General features: G+C 31.7%; 3 protein-coding genes across 3 annotated transcripts; all 3 read left to right on the top strand.

Annotated features, from left to right (window-relative positions):
• Positions 1-214: 214 nt before the first annotated feature.
• On the top strand, positions 215-5,755 carry LOC110932363. The gene is made up of 10 exons (XM_022175705.1): positions 215-275; positions 368-433; positions 741-806; positions 911-1,123; positions 1,236-1,466; positions 1,543-1,981; positions 2,976-3,916; positions 4,012-5,095; positions 5,204-5,229; positions 5,313-5,755. The coding sequence occupies exons 1-10, from the start codon at positions 215-217 to the stop codon at positions 5,753-5,755; spliced, it is 3,570 nt and encodes a 1,189-aa protein (XP_022031397.1).
• Positions 5,756-15,657: 9,902 nt separating this feature from the next.
• On the top strand, positions 15,658-16,494 carry LOC110930313. Its single transcript, XM_022173601.1, has 4 exons — positions 15,658-15,722; positions 15,787-15,915; positions 16,024-16,155; positions 16,251-16,494. Exons 1-4 carry the CDS (start codon positions 15,693-15,695, stop codon positions 16,290-16,292), a joined length of 333 nt encoding a protein of 110 aa, XP_022029293.1. The 5' UTR covers positions 15,658-15,692; the 3' UTR covers positions 16,293-16,494.
• Positions 16,495-18,561: 2,067 nt separating this feature from the next.
• Positions 18,562-19,484, top strand: LOC110930312 (thaumatin-like protein 1). Its single transcript, XM_022173600.2, has one exon. The coding sequence runs from the start codon at positions 18,598-18,600 to the stop codon at positions 19,285-19,287; it is 690 nt and encodes a 229-aa protein (XP_022029292.1). The 5' UTR covers positions 18,562-18,597; the 3' UTR covers positions 19,288-19,484.
• Positions 19,485-20,367: the final 883 nt, after the last annotated feature.

The following is a 20,367-nucleotide window of genomic DNA, read 5'->3' as shown; positions in this document are numbered from 1 at the left end:
TATGAAACAATTTTATTTTGCTTTTCATGAAATGATTTTTAATTACAAAATGATAAAATGCAATATTATAATTTATTGAGGTTATGTTTAATCCCTAGGTATTACATACTGTAATTCAAAATTTAAAAACCACTGTTTTCTTCTATTTTTTTTAATGTTCCTGATCTTATACTCTTTCTTTTTTTGAAAGCATCTCCTTCTTTCAGACTTAACAATGTCAAAGAATTCACGTTCATCTTCTACAGCAGTTAATTCATCTCAACGAAATTTACATAGTAAGTGAAATTATAACTTCTTAACTCATCATTTCTCAAATCAAAATCAACTTTTAGATTCAAATCATAATTCTACTTGGTTTTTTTTGTAGATCCTCTTATGAGAACTCCTGTTTCAGATGTCTCTAACAGATCTCCTCTTTCAGATATCACAAATGGTAATAGCTCTTGAATTTGATTATAAGTATTCTTTTTTCCGTTTTATGTTTCTAAGTGGACTGATTCTTGTGTTTTGTACATATTATACTTTCTCTGTTATTTAGTTACTTCACTGAATGAAAGGCATAAGCTTTGAAAATTAATACTTGATAATAAGAAATTAAAGAATGTGTGGTCATCATCAGCTGCTAATTCATCTCAACGAAATTTACGTAATAAGAGTAATTATAACTTCTTAACTCATCATTTCCCAAATCAAAATCAGTTTTCAGATTGAAATCATAATTCTACTTGGTTTTTTTGTAGGTCCTCTTACGAGAACTCCTGTTTCATATATCTCTAACAGAACTCCTCTTTCAGATAGCACAAATTGTAATACCTCTTGAATTTGATTATAATTATACTTTTTCCGTTTTAGGTTTCTAAGGGGACTGATTGTTGTTTTTCGTACATATTATACTTTCTCTGTTATTTAGTTACTCTACCAAATGAAAGGCGTAAGCTTCAAAAATTAACACTTGATAATAAGAAATTGTTAAATGCATCGTCATCATCAACAAATGTTCGTAACATCTTTTCTGACAATGCAAATATGGTTGAATGTTCTGATTCTATGGATCAACATATGTACTCCATTGCGTGTCGAGCAGTTAGAAATGCTACTGGTTCTTTAATTTCAACTACACCATGTTTGTATTTTGTTTCTTTATTATTTGTTTTGATAAACACATTACTAAACCACATACCGGTCTTAACATCAATGTTTTAATATTGGATGTTCATATAATGGCATTAACATAGGTACACCAGCAGATAGCAACCGTCGATATTCCATTACTTCTAGCATTATTAGCAGTAACAATCAGTCGATATTGGGTAGTAACTCTACGCTTACACGGCTGTCTTCTGGTAAACGTAACCTTGAGTGTAAGAAGCGTGATAATACTCCTGTACCTATGCTCTGTTTGGATTCCGATCAAGAAAATGTGTTTTTTTGCACTGATGAAGATCCTTATAAAGGGATATCTAAAGGTTTTAATCAATTTTATTGTTTTAGGACATTTGTTGTGTTCTACCTGTAATATAACTCTCAATCATTTGTTAACAGATTATTTGGACCATGGTGACCAAGTGCTTACATGTCAGCTTTGTAGTGCAAAGTTATGGGCATCGGAAGGTGGAAAAGGTCGTTTAACTTTAAATAAGCTATGTTATGGTATGTGTTGTGGGTATGGTAAAGTTCAGCTACCGCCTTTAAAGGATGCACATCCGTCTTATCAAAATTTGTTTTCTTCCTCAAATCCAAAAAGCAAGTTCTTCCTGAAGAACATAAGTCGATACAACTCTATGTTCTCTTTTACATCTATGGGTGGAAAGCTTGATTCTAATATCAACAAGGGCAATGCTCCATTTATATATCGTATTAGTGGCCAAAACTATCATTGCATGGGGAGTCTCAAACCTCCAGCTGGAAATGAAGCTAGGTTTTGTCAGCTATACATACATGATACTGAAAATGAAATAACAAACAGACAGGCATTATTCAGGTACGAGTGATTTCTAAGTTCCATTTTTATTCTATTAAAGAACATCTAGAAATTTAACCATTTGTAGTTCAATATCAGTTGTTAAGTACTATCACTTAATCCTTAATCACTGATTCTCTATCCAGAGATTGCTACAACAGCAGTTGTTAACCATTAGTAGTTCACTATCAGTTGTTAAGTACCATTAGTGTTTTAATTACTAGCAGTGCTTACAAGTTTTTCATCAGCTGTTTCACTTAACAGGAGTTTCACTTAACAGTAGTTTGCTTTATTCATTTTAAATTCATTTTAAATTTATAATTACAACTCATCAGTGTTTTAATCACTAGCAGTGCTTAAAAAGTTCACTATCAGTTGTTAAGTACCATCAGTGTTTTAATCACTAGCAGTGCTTAAAAGTTTTTTTCATCGGCTGTTTGACTTAACAGTAGTTTGCGTTATTAATTCTAAATTCATCAGCTGTTGTAGGTAAACTGAAGTTTCCTACAATAAGCTCTGCCCAGCTAAGTTTCCTACAATGACATTGGTTATAACAATTTAATAAGGCAAAACACTGTTGGATACAATTACATTTGTACACAAAGTCTAATTAACCCCGTCCAATGTTCAAGACCAAACCACTGATGCCTACCAAACCACTGTTTAAGCCCAAATCTCTGAAATGTTACTTTTTCTCAACATATTCTAAAAGTTTTGAGCTGGTATCAACAGTTGTTTATAACTGTTCTTCCTTAAAATTTAATTATTAATCACTGATTCTCTATCCACTGCTTATTACAATAGCAGTTGTTAACCTTATGTAGTTCACTATCAGTTGTTAAGTATCATCAGTGTTTTAATTACTATCAGTGCTTACAAGTTTTACATCAGCTGTTTGACTTGGTACTAATCTGTTTTTCCTTAACACTTAATTACTAATAACTGATTCTCTATCCACTGCTTATTACAAGAGTTATGTTATGTTAACGTTTTGTTGTTTTTTTTCTTTTAACAGCAAAAGAACCAAACCTTCATCGCCTGCTGATAAAGAACTTGATGTTGAAATGATAAAGTATTTGAGGGCTTTATTAGATTCACAAAATATGTTGGTTAAGACATATAGGATGGTCAGAAACCATTTTCACCAATCTCCAGATGCCAACCTTAGTCTTCGACTAATTTATAGAAGAGAAAAAGACGGCAGGACATATAACTTACCCACCACATCTGAAGTTGCTGCTTTGGTTGTCGGAGACATAGATAAAGCTATAGACCATCATGATATTGTTGTCCAGACGCAGTCGGGAATGTTGCAGCGTATTAGCGAATTACACCCATCGTATCTTGCTCTTCAATATCCGTTACTTTTTCCATATGGTGATGATGGTTATAGAGTTGATATTCCTCATAGAGATTTTATGTCCACACAAAAGAAAATAAAACCAAAGTGCACAATGAGAGAATTTTTTTCATATAGAATCCAAGATAGAACTTATGGCTTTTACTTAATTTTAAATGGGCGAAGGTTGTTACAACAGTTTTTGGTTGATGCGTACACAATGATTGAGAGCGAAAGATTAAATTACATTCGTAGGCAACAAGCGAACCTTCGCTCTGAAACATTTGAGAATCTTCAAATGTATAAATCTAAAGGTAAGGAAGTTTTAACAGATACTAGAAAGCCTGTTATACTTCCTTCTTCATTTACTGGTGGTGCAAGATTCATGCAACAAAATTACCTCGATGCAATGGCCTTATGTAAGTGGTATGGGTACCCTGATTTCTTCATAACTATAACATGTAATCCTAAGTGGCCTGAAGTAAAAAGATTTCTAAAAGATTCAACCATCAAAGCCGAAGACAGGCCTGACATATTGTGTCGATTGTTTAAAAGGAAGCTTGATTCCTTAATTAAAGATTTTAAGGATTCCAAGTATTTTGGTGAGATTAACGCTGGTATGTTATTTTGTTTTCACAGCTTATCCTCTGATGTATATTTTTTAATCAAGGTTATTAACTAATAAATTTATTTATTGTTCATTTTTATTTAGTTGTTTATAGAGTAGAATTTCAAAAGCGTGGTCTTCCTCATGCACATATATGCTTATTCATGAAGGTCGATCACAAACTTCCAACCATAGATCATATAGATCCATTTATTTCTGCTGAGATTCCCGATAAAAAAGAAGATCCTGAACTTTATTCTCTTGGGACTAATTATATGATTCATGGTCCGTGTGGGAATGCTAATTTGAATTGTCCTTGCATGGTTGATAAAAGATGTTCAAAAAACTTTCCGAAGAAATTCACACCACATACAACTATTGATTCAAATGGTTTTCCTGTATACAGAAGAAGAGATTCAGGTCATACAGTTATAAAATCTGGTGTTAGATTAGACAACAGAAATGTTGTTCCTTATAACAAAAGGCTTTTCAAAAGATATCAAGCACACATTAATGTTGAATGGTGTGATCAAGCCGGTTCAGTGAAATATTTGTTCAAGTACATCAACAAAGGTCTTGATATGGCTACTGCGGTAGTTTCTGGTGATACAAGTTCAACCATCAAAGAAAAGCCAAAAGACGAGATCAAGGAGTATTATGATTGTAGATATATTTCAGCTTGTGAGGCATCCTGGAGAATATTCTCTAATGAGGTTCACTATAGGTATCCTGCTGTTATGAGGCTTCCCTTTCATTTGCCCGGCCAACATAATGTTGTGTATGGTGCTGATGACGATATTGACAATGTTTTAAGCAAGCCTTCTGTTGCTTCTTCAATATTTATGCAATGGATGAAGTTGAACGAGACAAATAAAGATGCTAGAAAGCTGACTTATGTTGAGTTTCCTTCCAAATTTGTTTGGATACTTAAAGATAGATGTTGGCAGGTACGTAAGTTGTACCAGTGTGTTGGCCGGATTCATTCTGTATCTCCTGCTTTGGGCGAACCTTATTTTTTGAGGATACTACTGAATAAAGTTAAAGGACCTAGATCATTTGAGGAGATACGTACAGTTAACGGTCAATTATTCCCGACTTTTAGAGATGCTTGCTATGCGATGGGACTTTTAGATGATGACAATGAATACATTGAGGCCATTAAAGAAGCAAGTTTTGAAGGACATGCTGGGTATCTTCGAGCGTTATTTGCTACCCTGCTTTTGTCAAATACTCTATCTCGGCCATAATTTGTTTGGGAGAATACGTGGAAATACTTAGCTGATGATATTGTTTATAGACGTCAAAAAGAAACAAATATTTCAGGTTCTTATCTATTTTTTTTATTTCACATACTACATTTTGATTTTTTATTTAATAATGTTAATTTTTTTATTTGCTTGGTTTAGTGCTTCCTGAACATCAGATTAAGAACCTTACTTTGTTGAAAATTGAAAACTATTTAATTTCCAATGGTTCATCATTACGAAGGTTTGCCACTATGCCGTACCCTGATGACGATTCCTTACGTGATGCTTCTAATCGTCTGATCAATGAAGAGCTGTCACATGACCTAGATGAAGTACAAGCTGAGTTTAACAGGTTGCATCAATCTCTTACAGATGAACAACAAGCGGTTTTTGATGAAATAATGGAAGAAGTTATAGGGCGTAAAGGAGGCCTTTTTTGTCTATGGTTATGGTGGAACTGGAAAAACCTTTTTATGGAAGACTTTGGCTTCAGCTGTTCGATACAGAAATGGAATAGTTTTAAATGTGGCTTCAAGTGGTATTGCTTCGTTATTACTTTCCCGTGGAAGGACAGCCCATTCTCGGTTCCATATTCCCATTAATCTAACAGAAGATTCAATGTGCAATATTAAGCCAAATAGTGATATTGCGAGATTATTAAAGGAAACCCAATTAATAATATGGGATGAAGCACCGATGGTACACAAACATGCCTTTGAAGCTTTAGATAGGACCATGACCGACGTATTTTCAGAAGGTAGGAGTATTCGTTCGGATATTCCTTTTGGTGGTAAAGTTATTGTATTTGGTGGTGACTTTAGACAAATACTACCTGTTATTCCTAATGGTACTAGACAAGAAATTGTTAGTGCATCTTTAAGCTCTTCATACATATGGGCAAAATGCAGACTCTTACGGCTGACTAAAAACATGCGTCTAACTATTGGAGCTGAAAGTTCGAATATGAAGTCTATCAGAGAATTTGCAAAATGGCTTATTGATATTGGTGAAGGAAACGTTGGAAATGATAATGATGGTGACGCCATTATAGAGATACCAGATGATTTACTGATCACCGATATTTGTGACCCAATACAAAGTTTAATTGACTTTGTATATCCTTCAATTATTCAACAATTTAGGGTTGCTGTATTTTTTTCTAAGCGAGCAATTCTAGCACCCAAAAATGAGGTAGTTCATGAAATTAATGATCGATTGCTTTCGTTATTTCCTGGTGATGCGAAAGAGTATTTGAGTTCTGATAGTATATGTCAAACTGAACAAATTCTTGATTCTTTTCAACAAAGCTTATACTCAACAGAAAATTTGAATGCTCTTAAGATTTCTGGCTTGCCTAATCACAGATTAGTTCTTAAAGTTGGTGTTCCTGTGATGCTTCTTCGAAACATTGATCAACAGAAAGGGTTATGTAACGGTACAAGGCTTCAAATTACTTTTCTTGGTAAACGAGTTATAGAAGCTGAAGTAATATCTGGTGGGAACATTGGCACGAGAGTTTTTATTCCAAGGATTAATATGATTCCGTCTGACAAAAAAATACCTTTTCAATTTCAATGAAGACAATTTCCGTTATCAGTTTGTTTTGCTATGACAATTAACAAGAGTCAAGGACAATCGTTATCAAAGGTTGGTCTTTATTTGAAAGATCCTGTCTTCACTCATGGTCAGTTGTATGTTGCATTATCAAGGGTCAAGACCAGAGAAGGCGTTAAAATACTAATATTCGACGCTGATGAAAAACCAACAAATAAGACTTCTAATGTTGTTTACAAAGAAGTTTTTACTAGCTTGTAATCATTTTGAGGAATGTTAAAACGCTGTTTGATCAAAGTCAAACTACTTATGTTAAAAGCTAATTATAATAGATAAAACACTGTTTGAGCAATGTTAAAACGTTGTTTGAGCAAAGTCTGTTTGACCAAAGTCAAACTACTTTTGTTAAAAGCTACTTGATAAAACACTGTTTGACCAAAGCCTGTTTGACCAAAGTCAAACTACTTATGTTAAAAGGTACATATAATAGATAAAACTAGATTTTCCCTCGGCATTGCTTCTTGAGGTCATGAAACTTACTTATGTTAAAACCTAATAATTATTAATACATGATTCAAAGCATTCAAATTATATGTTATGTTAATGGTTTTGCTATACGAGAAATTATTTTTCTTTGTTAATTTGAATACCAAATTAATTCAACTAATCATGTACTTTACTCTTGTATCTCAATGTAAATGTAAATAACAAATTCAATAACGGGTGTATGTGTAAATATTTTTCATCAATTGAAAATATGGGAAGAGAAAAACACAACCGTCACTATTTCTTCATCATCATTACACATCAAACATCTATCATCTCTTCTTTCAAAAATCTCTTCTCCCCAGTCATTTTCTAGGGTTTCAATTTTCTTTTCCTCCGTCTTCTACACTTCAATCACATGAGGTTTTATTATTTTTTCTTCAGCAACTGGTATGTACATTCCTATTGTAATGAACTTTATATTGTTTAATTTATCTTAATTTAAATCCTATCTTGCTACTAATACGATTTTAAATGTTTATTGTTATACATTCAAGAAGGGTTTACTTATGTGTTTGAATCATTTGTTGAGAACATGTTAAAATAATTCTTATTTGCAGAATAGTTTTAACTCATACTCTGTTTCTATAATTAATTTCACTATATACTTTGTTAATACAAAAAGTTAATGTTCATTTTCGAAGCCAGCTTTTTAATTACAGTCTTTTAACATCTTTACTGATTCAGATTTTATGATGTATACTACATTTGTTAAGTTTCTTCATAACCCAGAATCTTTGAAACTGGTATGACATGTTTTTACATACATAATTTATTTTTATTGAGATATATATTTAATAGTTCTTATGGTTTATATTTTCTTACACTATTTAAAAATTATATACAGGATGTACCTATATTCTTTGCTAATCAAAATTGGGGAGATTGTTGGCAAAAAAGTAGGTTGAAAATTTTTCATGAGTCTGGTAAAAAATGGGTTGTTAGGGTCAGAACAGAAAATTCAACGCCGATAATAACTGACGGTTGGGACATTGTTGTTAAAGATCTCAATTTGCCGAGGGATACTTTGTTGGTTTTCAAACCACTAGGTGATTTTGGACTTGAACTTTCATGTTATGTTAATGGCATGTGTGGGGAATCTTATTTCACCTTTAACCGTTATGCAAGATTTGGTTTTACGGTATGAGTATTGATCTTAACTTCAATTCTTTTGTATCTTTAACGTGTTAACACTTATTCTCATAAGATACATACTTCACATTTAGTATTCATTATTTTTAATTTTATGCAGGTAATTGAAGACTGCTTCATTGAACAATTTTACGTAAACAGCCCACCAAGTGGGAAATTTCAAATATGTTATAAGGGTTCCTACTGGAATGTTTAGGTGTTTAAAGTTGATACGCACTTTGTATTTTCTAGAGGATGGCCGGAAATGTGCAACGATGTTGGGATACTTGAGGATGATTTGCTTATGTTTAGCAGGATTGATGATTTTGTTTTTGAAGTAGTAGTTTATAGAGATGAGATTGAGATTTGCTTTTTACAGAAACCTGAATCTGATGATGATAGTGTAGTTGAGATATCGAAGACTGATTATGTTGATAATGCATTCAAGGTACATAAGTATTTAGCATTAGCAAGAAAAGTTTTAATTTTTAGCATTATATTAATTATTTTATTAATGTTGACCAGGACATCTATGAGGATGAAGAAGTTGTTTCTGTAGGTGAAGGTACAACCGTTACTCAGGTACTTGCTAAATTATTAAAATTATTTATTTTTAATTTAACACATATAAGAATTTAATGTTTTTACAACTATTAGTTGTTGTAAAACAATGGTCTATTAGCTACTAATATATAATTATATAAACATGAGAACAAAACTATAAAATCATGTAGAGAATAGAACATGGAGAATTCTTATTCATTAATCAATCTTCACCGTATACAAATGCCTCTATATATTTAGGCATATACATTAATACAAAGAAAATAAAGAGATATGAGTTATGTATGTGGAGAGTCACCATATAAATGACTCATTCATAACACTCCCCCTTGACTATCCACATACTTTTAATACGCTTGGTGATACTGCCTCGTTAAAAACCTTGCTAGGAAAACCCAGTGGGACAAAACCTCAGCTAAGGGAAAAAGAGTGCAGCACGTATTTTCTTATTCTGATACTTCTGGATCAGGTATGTTGCCTCGTTAAAAACCTTACTAAGAAAACCCAATGGGACAAAACTTAGTTAAGGGAAAAAAAGTGCAACTTAAAAAAATCTCCCCCTCATTATAATATGTATCCTTTAAGTAACATGTGTCCATCTTCCTCGAATGTTACTCAAAACTTTTGTAGAATAATTTGTTGTTTGATGCCTTGAAGTGCAATACTTTATATTGAGTAATGTTGTAAAATCTTCTTGTGAGACTTCTAGTGCTTCCTCTTGCAAACAAATACCATAAGATCCACTACTATGTTGTGTTACATTCTTTACATCTACAAGACTAACGAAACTAGATTTCATAGGTTAGTAAAATACAAACACATATCATTCTTACCTTTAGGGTATCGACATATCTGCTTTACCATTCAAATGTCTCCTCATTGTACATGTGCTATATCATGTTGATAAATTCAAATAAGAAAAATATATTATGCATAGATAGAAAGAAATATTAATGCACAATTGCACTTTAGCCATGGTACTTTTGGAATGAGAATCCCTACTTTGGTAGGAGATGATAATAGTCATTTCTTATAAAAAATGACTTAACAATCTTTAACATACTTTAAGGTTAAACTGTGTCCATACTAAAATATCCAAACATCATCTTCTAGATGTACTTGAGGGATTAGTAAAATATTATTACATATATACTCGAACTACAGTTCGAGTAATAATTAGACCGTGCCAATGTCATTCAAAAATTCTCCCTCTAAAAGCTCGACAATTTCTCTCAATGATGCCTAGAATCATTACTGTAAATTGCGATTATAGTGAATTTTAAAAGTAGAATGTTCATAGAACATGGCTAATTTAATTAAACTTATATCCCTCTTTATGTGAATATCTCGAGTTATACAACACTCGACCCAACTATTTTAGTCCATACGTATTTTGTCAACTTCATATAATACGTTCTTGCGGTTTTTACATCATTAATGTTTCTAGCATTATCAATCCATGAGGAAATTCTTTCTATCTTATCCAAATATGCATGTTCTTTCACTTTTAGAAGTTTTGCTATATAAACTTGCCCTTTTAACACATAGATATATCTATATCATATGCAAAAATATTAAGAACACTTGCTTTTATCTCCAAAATTCATATTGTGCCATGTTTGTACACAGTGTACATTGAGATGCCATAATAACCAGGTACGCATTTTCTATGTATGTTTATTGGAGTATTGGTGCACTATAATTACATCCATAAGGTGTTTCAATTAACCTCTTAAGCACTCAAATGGTTTAGGATACTCATGGGGAGTTCCAATTATATTCAATTCAATAACATATACAACATGTATATGTATTCAGATCTGAATTTATATAATAATCATAATATTCTCGAGAACTTATTTTATATGACTTAGTATCAAGTGATACATAACTTTCATAAGACGCGTGTCAATTCTCTTTTTATATATTACCAGACTAATAAGATATTGGAAAGTTAATGCATCCACCACTGAAGAATACGTTTTCTCATAATCAATCATAGGTATTTGTGAAAATTCTTGTGCCACCAATTTTGACTTATATCACTTAATTTGATTTTCACATGATTCGCGTAAAGACACTTTTGTATCCAGCATATTTTACAACTTCAGTTGTATGGACTGTTGGTCCAGAAACTTTCCATTTCATTAGAGAACTAAACTCTGCCTTATTTGCGTCTTTCTATTTTGGCCAATCATTTCTTAATATTCATTCATAGGCAGATCTTAAATCTTGATCCTCATCATTTAATCATTTTAAGCGCTACAATATATACAAAAGTATAACGACGTCGATTTTTATTTCGATTCCATACATATCTTAGACATGATACAACTTAGCGAGATCTCTTTATTTTCAGGTACCCGAGGTTCTTCTTGAACCATCATGTCTATTGTCCCTTTAGGGGATCTTATTACTATAACCTCGACTTGACCATCTTAATTACTTGCTCCAATTTTCGAGGAATTTTATTGTTGGAATCAACTAGTCTACCACGCTATAGGCGTGCAATAGACTCATTACAAAAATATGTGGTTGTCCTCTTAGGACACAATGATAACTGGAGCATAAGCAGTTGATTATGTGACTTACTTGGTCACTCTATTTAGGTCAGTGAACTTGTCTGGTAATTTGTACTTTAATATTAGTAAATGAATTATACTTTAAACTTCTAGTTCATAGTTTAAAGTCTGAGGATCAAGATGACATGATAATTCATTTTTACTTTTCACTTTCCAACTGCTTGTTATCTCCCCCTAATGTTGGGAACATTCATTCACTAAAGTGAAAACCAATGAGCCATAAACAAATTTCTCACTAACGGCTTTAAGTATTTAATCATAGACGATTATTTATACCCAACATATTCTCAAACTTTTTAGAAGTCCCATCTTTGTGTGGTGTGGTGGATGCGTTTCAATATATGTCGCACAACCAAAATCTTTGATGAGACATCTTTGGTTCCTGACCAAAAACCAACTGTATGAGGAGAACTATCACTTATTGGCTTGATGTGAATTGATGGTACTATATATAAAATTACATGTACCTAAATGAACTTTTTCTCCTCTCATGATCATTGGCTTTGTAACCAGTAGTAGACGTTTAGTGATTATCTCAACAATAACACTTATTCCAATGATTGTTAATAATTTGTGAATCAAATTCATTATTATCAAATAAATATACTAATCTAGATTAATATGCTTGCTGTCACATTAGCTAAGCCACAATCACACAAGCTTCAGGTTGTGGATTTGATAACCATTTAGACGATGCATCGATTTTAAAATACTAAATGGTATCATGTTTGTATATTTATTTCCATTATCATTTCCAGAATATTTGGGGATTCACACCCTACTTTTGTTGATCAGTACTTAACTTCACTTGAGAGCAAACATGACATGTAATTATCAAGATAATCTTCTGGTTCTTCGATACTTTTCACATCATCATTAATGACTCGGTGTGGTCTAACCGGTCATGCCAACTAACTAAATACTTATGATCCATAAACCTTTGGATTATGATCGCATATGTATTACTTGCACGTATGTAATACAAAATGTAAGATACAAGAGAATGTATTATAACTTCAAAGTTTAAACCATCATGTTATATGGTCATTCCTTAGTTTGCCACTTTTGGTGGTCGATCTCATTATGACTATTGTTACAATTATAATAGTCGATCTCATCATGACTATCATTTCAATTATTGTAGTCGATCTCATTATAATTTCTAATGGTTGATCTCATTATCAACATGACCATCATTGTATTTTTCTCAGTGATCACAATGATCAATATATATTCATTTCATGGATCAAAGTAAAACCAAACAATTTTCACGGTTTCCATTATTTACTCGGACATATAAATCTAAATTGATTAAAACCTTTTGTTTCTTTTTAATGATATTGCTACCTTAGGATCATATTTGAGGTTTGACAAACAAAGTTTGTTTAATCCGATTTTCCCTTATAAATAAACTTCTCTTTGTTGTCCGAGTCATATAATAATACCGGTCTAACATCTCACGACCATTTAAAACTTGATAATGAGATACATGGAGTATGACACTTTGGGTGTCAAATCTACGCATATTTCTCCTCTTTCATGAGAGTGACAATAAACCATGATCTGGTTTAATCGTTCCATTCAATATTATCGATGCAAAGAAATGATAGCATATAGAATACAAGATATATATAGCAACAAATCATTCAATACATGATCTCATAGCATGTCATCATATAAAAACAACTTATAATAGGCCTTTATGAAATAAGAAACCTTTTCATCACTAATAAGCAAACGTATATAATTTATGTAATAACATATCATGGTATAACCAATCACAAAGATATGATATAACCAATCACAAAGATATCTTATATATATTCGTTACTTACTTTGAAACTTAAACATAGATCTCTTTCAAGTTCTCAGATCATTTATTATTTGAAAATTGGAATATTTATGAACTACATAGCGTACTCAGTTTTTTCTTCTCAAATACTGATATTAAAAAAAAACTAATGACATCAAATAAACAATCTATATATTGCACATATGAATCATATAGCAATGGTCATTATTTTATACAAGCAATAATAATAGTTAATCAAAAATTAAATTATTAAACATTATGACATAGCCTAATGAATGCATGAGAAAAACCGACATCGCTAGAAAGGGTTTCTCTAATAACAAATAATGATATCTAGCAATAGGAATCAATTACATGAATTTCTTATATGCGAAATTTGTTATAAATGCTAGTATAACCCTAGTATAAATACCAAATGTTATTTTTATAATCATGCTATAACAATAATAATACATTGCGTTATAGATTGTATACTTTATTTAAAACTAAATCACGTGATGTTTCCAATGAGCACTACACAAATAACTCATTTATATCTAATTGTGTAAAAGTCCTTTGGCATGCTATATATTAACAATGACTAATGAAAACAATTAATTACGATCCACATTATAACTCATTTATATCTAATTGTGTAAAAGTCCTTTGACATGCTATATATTAAAAATGACTAATGAAAACAATTAATTACGATCCACATTAATATTTTATCTTTTTTTTTATGGCCAACAAGCAAATAATTTCAGTTAAAGGAATAAAAAGGACTTCACTTGGGGTTTAACAGAAAAAGTGTATATATTATGTACTTGATTGAGTAGTAAAACTTTATGAGATAAGACTAGTAAAACTTTATGAGATAAGATATTCTTTTCGATCAATTAAAAAGCATAAAACTTTTTTTTTAAAATAAATTATCATGGTATAATTAATTATAGTGTAACAAAAAAAATATCTCACGTATACATATCTGTCGTGTTAATTTGAAACTATGATTTTAACATATCATCATTTGTTTACTAGTAAATAAGCCCACATTTTTTTTTTACTTTCTACAATAATAAATTATGTAGTTCCATATAATCGTAAAAGTATCACAAGGGTCTCAATGCTATAAATATAATATCTTACCATGCAAATATTTCAAATATTCATATATAACATATATCTGATCCAACTTTATGAATAAGATACCAACTCATCAGTATAATCAAAATCACCATAACAAGAAGCAAATTTAATTAAATCCAATTACTTGGTGTATGCTCTTGTGTTTCTATGCAACGATCTAAATTCATTTTTTTTACCGCTTTGTTCATACATTCTTATTCAAGCACTAAAAATAAATTAAGAAGTAGCCTACATATTGTTTATTAAAATAATGAGTAATACGGTATCTAATATGAATGAGTAAATTTTTTTTAACTATATCTTTTATGTATGCACCGAAATCAATATTTTGGATATATGTCCTCAATTCATTTTTTGTCTTATCAATAAATTAAAATATACTAAATAACAAAAATCAATATTTTTTGCACTTAGAAATATATTATATCAAAAACTGAAACTTAAAAAAGTCCTCTGAAATTGTAAATACAATGGTATAACGTCTCCATTATTTAAATAATCTTTTGAGATTGATATAAATTGAATCCAGAGATTTAATTAAATAGTTAAATAATCTTTGAATTCGTTGTCCCATACAACAAACTCCCATTTCCAAATTAAAATTCAATCCAAATCAATATAATATTATAATTCGTCAATGCATATTAACAGGATGTGTATATGTATTATGAGCAATAAGTTTTTATGTTGTTACCTTATTTGCCACTTGAGATAGGTTCGTGATTGCGGAATGGAACGCCCCGTCAAACGAGCGATGAGTGGGATGTTGGTGATAGCTGTTGTCAAGTGAGACTCGCAGTTGGTGGCTCCAGTAGGCAATATTAACTTGAACAAAACAATAGAGAATCGCTACCGCTATGGGTTTTTTTTTTCAACAAAAATACCATCGTGCTGATAACGTGTTGTAAAACAATGGTCTATTAGCTACTAATATATAATTATATAAACATAAGAACAAAACTATAAAATCATGTAGAGAATAGAACATGGAGAATTCTTATTCATTAATCAATCTTCACCATATACAAATGCCTCTATATATTTAGGCATATACATTAATACAAAGAAAATAAAGAGACATGAGTTATGTATGTGGAGAGTCACCATATAAATGACTCATTCATAACATTAGTAATGTTGTTTACTGATGTTATATTTATTCAATAATGTATTATTTACAAGAACTTACCAAACAATGCTGAATGCACGTCCAAGAGACGCATGTCTTCACGATTGAACAAAACCCAAGATGTAAGTTTACCATCTTAAAGATTGTTATATTACTATTGTTATTAAAGTTACTCTATGATAACAGGTTAAGAAGAAAGGTAAAGTTACTTCTGAGAGAAAGGAGGTCGTCAAGAATAGGACTAAGGGAAATGCTGCCTTACCTGTCGACACAAGTGATCATACTGGATGTTCTTCGTCTGTTAATAAAGTTAAGGTATATACTTGCCAGTTAATTAGTATATGTTATATAAACTGTTTTTTTTTGTGTGCATATATTGATCATTCATTTAATTCACATGTATATGTGTACTTTTTCATCAAGGGGAAGAGAGCTGCCAACGTTCAGAAAAAGCTTAACCGTAGAAATAAGATCGCAAAGACTGCAAAAAAACAGTCTGGACATCCTCTTGACCCTGAGTTCTTTCATTTTGATCGCAAAGGAGACTATAGGCTGGTATACCATTTTTTTATAATAAACTAATGATTTACATTTATTTGTCTGACTATTATTTTTTTCCACACAATACATGTAACGTCTTCCTGCTGAAGTTGCGAGACGAGCAGGTCTTTCTCTTGATCTTCATCCTTTGAAAGTTCAAAACATGGTTGGAGTTGTGGAGGTTTATGATGTTAAGTTGGAGTTAAATGAATTGAAGCCACGTTATGCGTTGGACGGTTGGCGAAAGTTTATGACTGACAATAACTTGAGGTTTGGTGATATGTTGCATTTCACATACGTGTCTTCACAACAGAAGATAGTATTAAATCAAGTTACATCAGTTTAGCAAACACATTTTAAGTCTGTTCTGTTATCAGATACTAATTATGAATTTTTTGATAGTGATGTTGTAGGTTTTTTCTTAAATTATTAACTTGATGATTTGTTGCTATGTATGGCTAAGATGATAAACCACTGTTATTAGCACTTTATGTTTTAAATTTGGCCAATTAGATTATGTGTTAAATTATAGTCCTTTAAGTCATTGTTCCATTTTCTTGAATTCTATCTAATTTTTTAAAGAACTTCAATAACAAATAGTGGTTTGAACATCTGTTTGCCTTTTGGTCAATAGTTAATGGAAACCCATGTTAGGTTCAACAGTGTTTTGAAGAGGAAAACTGTGTTAGAAGACAGTGGATCTTAACAAGTTAAAGATCTGTTAAGGCTTAAACAGATGTTTGGCATTTAACAAATGTTTGGCCTTTTATATCAGATGTTTGGACTTAAACAGTTGTTTGACCTTAAACACATGTTTGACCTTAAACAGATGTTTTGCCTTAAACAGATGTTCTTCTTCTATATCAGATATTTGGACTTAAACAGATGTTTGACCTTAAACAGATGTTTGGCCATAAACAGATGTTTGGCCTTAAACCAAACATCTGTCTAAACTCAACATTTGTTTAACTATTTGTCAATATCTTATTGACTTTTGGTTAACATCTGTTTTAAATTTGGTCAACACCTTATTTTGTAAAAGAGGTACAAAAACAAAGATTTTTTCAAAATTCCAAATCACCCTATCATGTAAGTGCATTGATGTAAAAGTGGAAATGATATTATTCATATGGTCCTGTTGTGCTTTTGTTTTCCTCTAATATGAGTTCATGATCTAATCCGGTGATTTGAAGACATTGATGTTGAATCGAATGAGATGGTTGATGTAATGTGGTCGTATTACAAACAAATAGTAATTAAGTAATCTAAATAACTTTCCCGAGCCCGGGAAGCAATCCCGGGTAAAAACCTAGTTTTATATTAACGAATTGTATCGTATATTAAATTTTATTTTTTATAATATAATATTTATCGCACTTCGCTTTTGATCTCCCCTATCTCCATACATGACATGTTTTTAATTTCTCAAATCAAATTGATAAATTAAGCCAATAATAACTCCAGCTTGTAAAATAATAATTACCAAACTTAAGTTCATTTCTATTTAGTAAAATATGTCATAACAATTATTAAATCTCGACAAAACAATATAATGATCACAATGGACATTGTGAGAAAACTAGATTGCTATATAATATGTGATATTTAAGCCTTTAATCATATTAGAGATAGCAAACTCTACATTTTAGACCGATCAGTTAGCAGGCATCGATGCATTGTGAGTTAAGCTAGGTTAGGCGGGTTTAATCGTTGAACATTAACACGGCCAATATAGTTATTTATGTAACAACATTAACTCTAATCCAGACACACTTAGTAATCATATAACCCGAACACGAGCCATTTAACTCATTTATCTAAACAAAGTCAAATGGTGTGACACGTTGGTTGGTTGTGTACAAGTTGTTTACGGGTTGGAGGGTTAGACTGGTCGTAATTCGTAAAGGGGTTTACGAGTCGGTATGTTTAATTAAATGGATTAAACATGTCAATCAGATTACAACCCACATAACTAAACGAGTAAAATGGTCGATCCGTCACAACCTGTTTATTAAATGGGTTAGACATGACAATCCAAAACTTGATTATTATCGTATCATACTATCATATTCGTGTTGTGTTTCATGTCTTGTCAAAAATTATCATCCTTAATTATTAATCGGTCATTTTTATAATTTTGTACACAGTTAATATATCAAACATGCCATAAAAAGTTTATTCCAAAAAAAAAATGTATTAATCTATCATATATTCATATGTATTATAATTTTTTTATTCATGTTAAGACTATTCTTTCAATCTTATCAAAATTAGTTCACTATCAACTCACACTTCTAAGTCTTGGGAATTTTCTTTGTACCATTGTTAAAATTCCAGCCTAACTTTTGGACATATGTTATACAATCTTTGAAAAGTTTGTATGCAACCCCTCTTCTATTCCCTATATATACCCGTTTAATAAAATCATCTTCAACCCACACTACTTGACATACAAACATGACTTGTGCCAAAAACCTTCTACTCTCGATCACCCTTCTTTCCATCGGTTGCTTCACTCTCACTCGAGGAGCCACTTTCGATGTCATAAACCAATGTCAATACCCTGTTTGGGCCGCTTGGGCCTCTACCACGCCTGGTGGAGGCAAGCGGCTTGAAAATGGTCAATCTTGGCAAATCACAGTTGCACCCGGGACTGCTCAAGCTCGTATTTGGGGAAGAACTGGTTGCAACTTTGATGCCAATGGAAGAGGGAGGTGTGACACCGGTGATTGCAATGGAATGCTCGAATGTCAAGGTTATGGGGCGCCACCCAACACTTTAGCTGAATTCGCGCTTAATCAAGACAACAATAATGACTTTGTTGACATATCTCTTGTTGATGGGTTTAATATCCCTATGGAGTTTAGCCCGGTTGGGGCTTCGTGCAAGACAATGAGGTGTGCGGGTAATCTAAATGGCGAGTGCCCTAATGAACTACGAACACAAGGAGGATGCAACAATCCTTGCACGGTTTACAAAACTAACGAGTATTGTTGCACCAATGGGCCGGGTAGTTGTGGACCAACTCCGTTGTCTAGGTTCTTTAAAGACAGGTGTCCTGATGCTTATAGTTACCCTCAAGATGACCCGACCAGTCTATTTACTTGCCCGGGTGGTACTAACTACAAAGTTGTGTTCTGTCCATAAACTCTATATGAGAGTTGTAAACTAGTAATGATAAAATAAGAGTTCCACCTCATAGAGTGTGGCTTCTCTAGTCTCGTCAACAAAATAAGGGGACTTATGCCCATCCATATATCTTCAAACTTTGTTTGATTGTTGTACTTGTACGTGTTACAAAGATTTATTTATATAATAAAAAAGTAATATTGTCTATTTTATAATTTGTATGTTGGATTTCTAATATAACAACACAATAGAGTAGGAGGTGGAACTATATTTTAAAAAAATATAATGGAAGTGGTTTATGTGGCAACATCTTAAAGGGAGTAACAGATTTGTTTATTAAATACAAATAAATATAATAATAATAATAATAATAACTAGACTTTTAGCCTCACGCGTTGCAGCGAGAATATGATTAACATTACAATACTGACATTCGATATATCAACCAAAAGAGATAATGTAAAATTATGTGGAAAAGAACATCCAAACGTAACTGTTGTACGTGCAAAAGCCGGTTGGTTTAAAAATGATGTTATAAAAGTTAATGTGACAATGTAGAACAAATAATAACATGCATATTATTAGTAAAGTTAAAGAAATAAGAAAAAAAGGATTTAGAAACTTTGTTAAAGTAGAGCGGCTAAACATGTTATTAATAAAGTTTAGAATCTAATATTATGTTGATTAAACTTTATTAAAGTAGAAGTAGTAAACATGTATATTAGTAAAATTAAAAAGAAAAAAACAAAGGAATTTGAAAACTCTAGTATTAGAAAATAAAAAGACCGCCGTGTGACAGCATACAATTTGCGAATGGTGCCATTTTGTGAGTATAGGCATGTTTCCCTCTTGATACATACAAAAATTAATATAAAGAATATATTATTTCGAAATTTAGACCAAGAAATTTAGAAATTGACCGTAAGGCATTGTGTGACATGCACGTGAGTATAAATTCACTTTTATACCCTTTAACTTTTACATAAATATGCAACACTACCCAAATTATCCATGCTTCAATCACTTGTTAAGAAAGCTCAAAACACTTGCACATAATTGATTCGGTTTATTTAAGAATCGCTATACGCTAGTCAGAAT

The sequence above is a fragment of the Helianthus annuus genome, chromosome 3 (assembly GCF_002127325.2).
Source record: "Helianthus annuus cultivar XRQ/B chromosome 3, HanXRQr2.0-SUNRISE, whole genome shotgun sequence".
In the NCBI taxonomy this organism is placed as follows: domain Eukaryota; kingdom Viridiplantae; phylum Streptophyta; class Magnoliopsida; order Asterales; family Asteraceae; genus Helianthus; species Helianthus annuus.
This window is presented reverse-complemented; position numbering and strand designations above follow the sequence as displayed.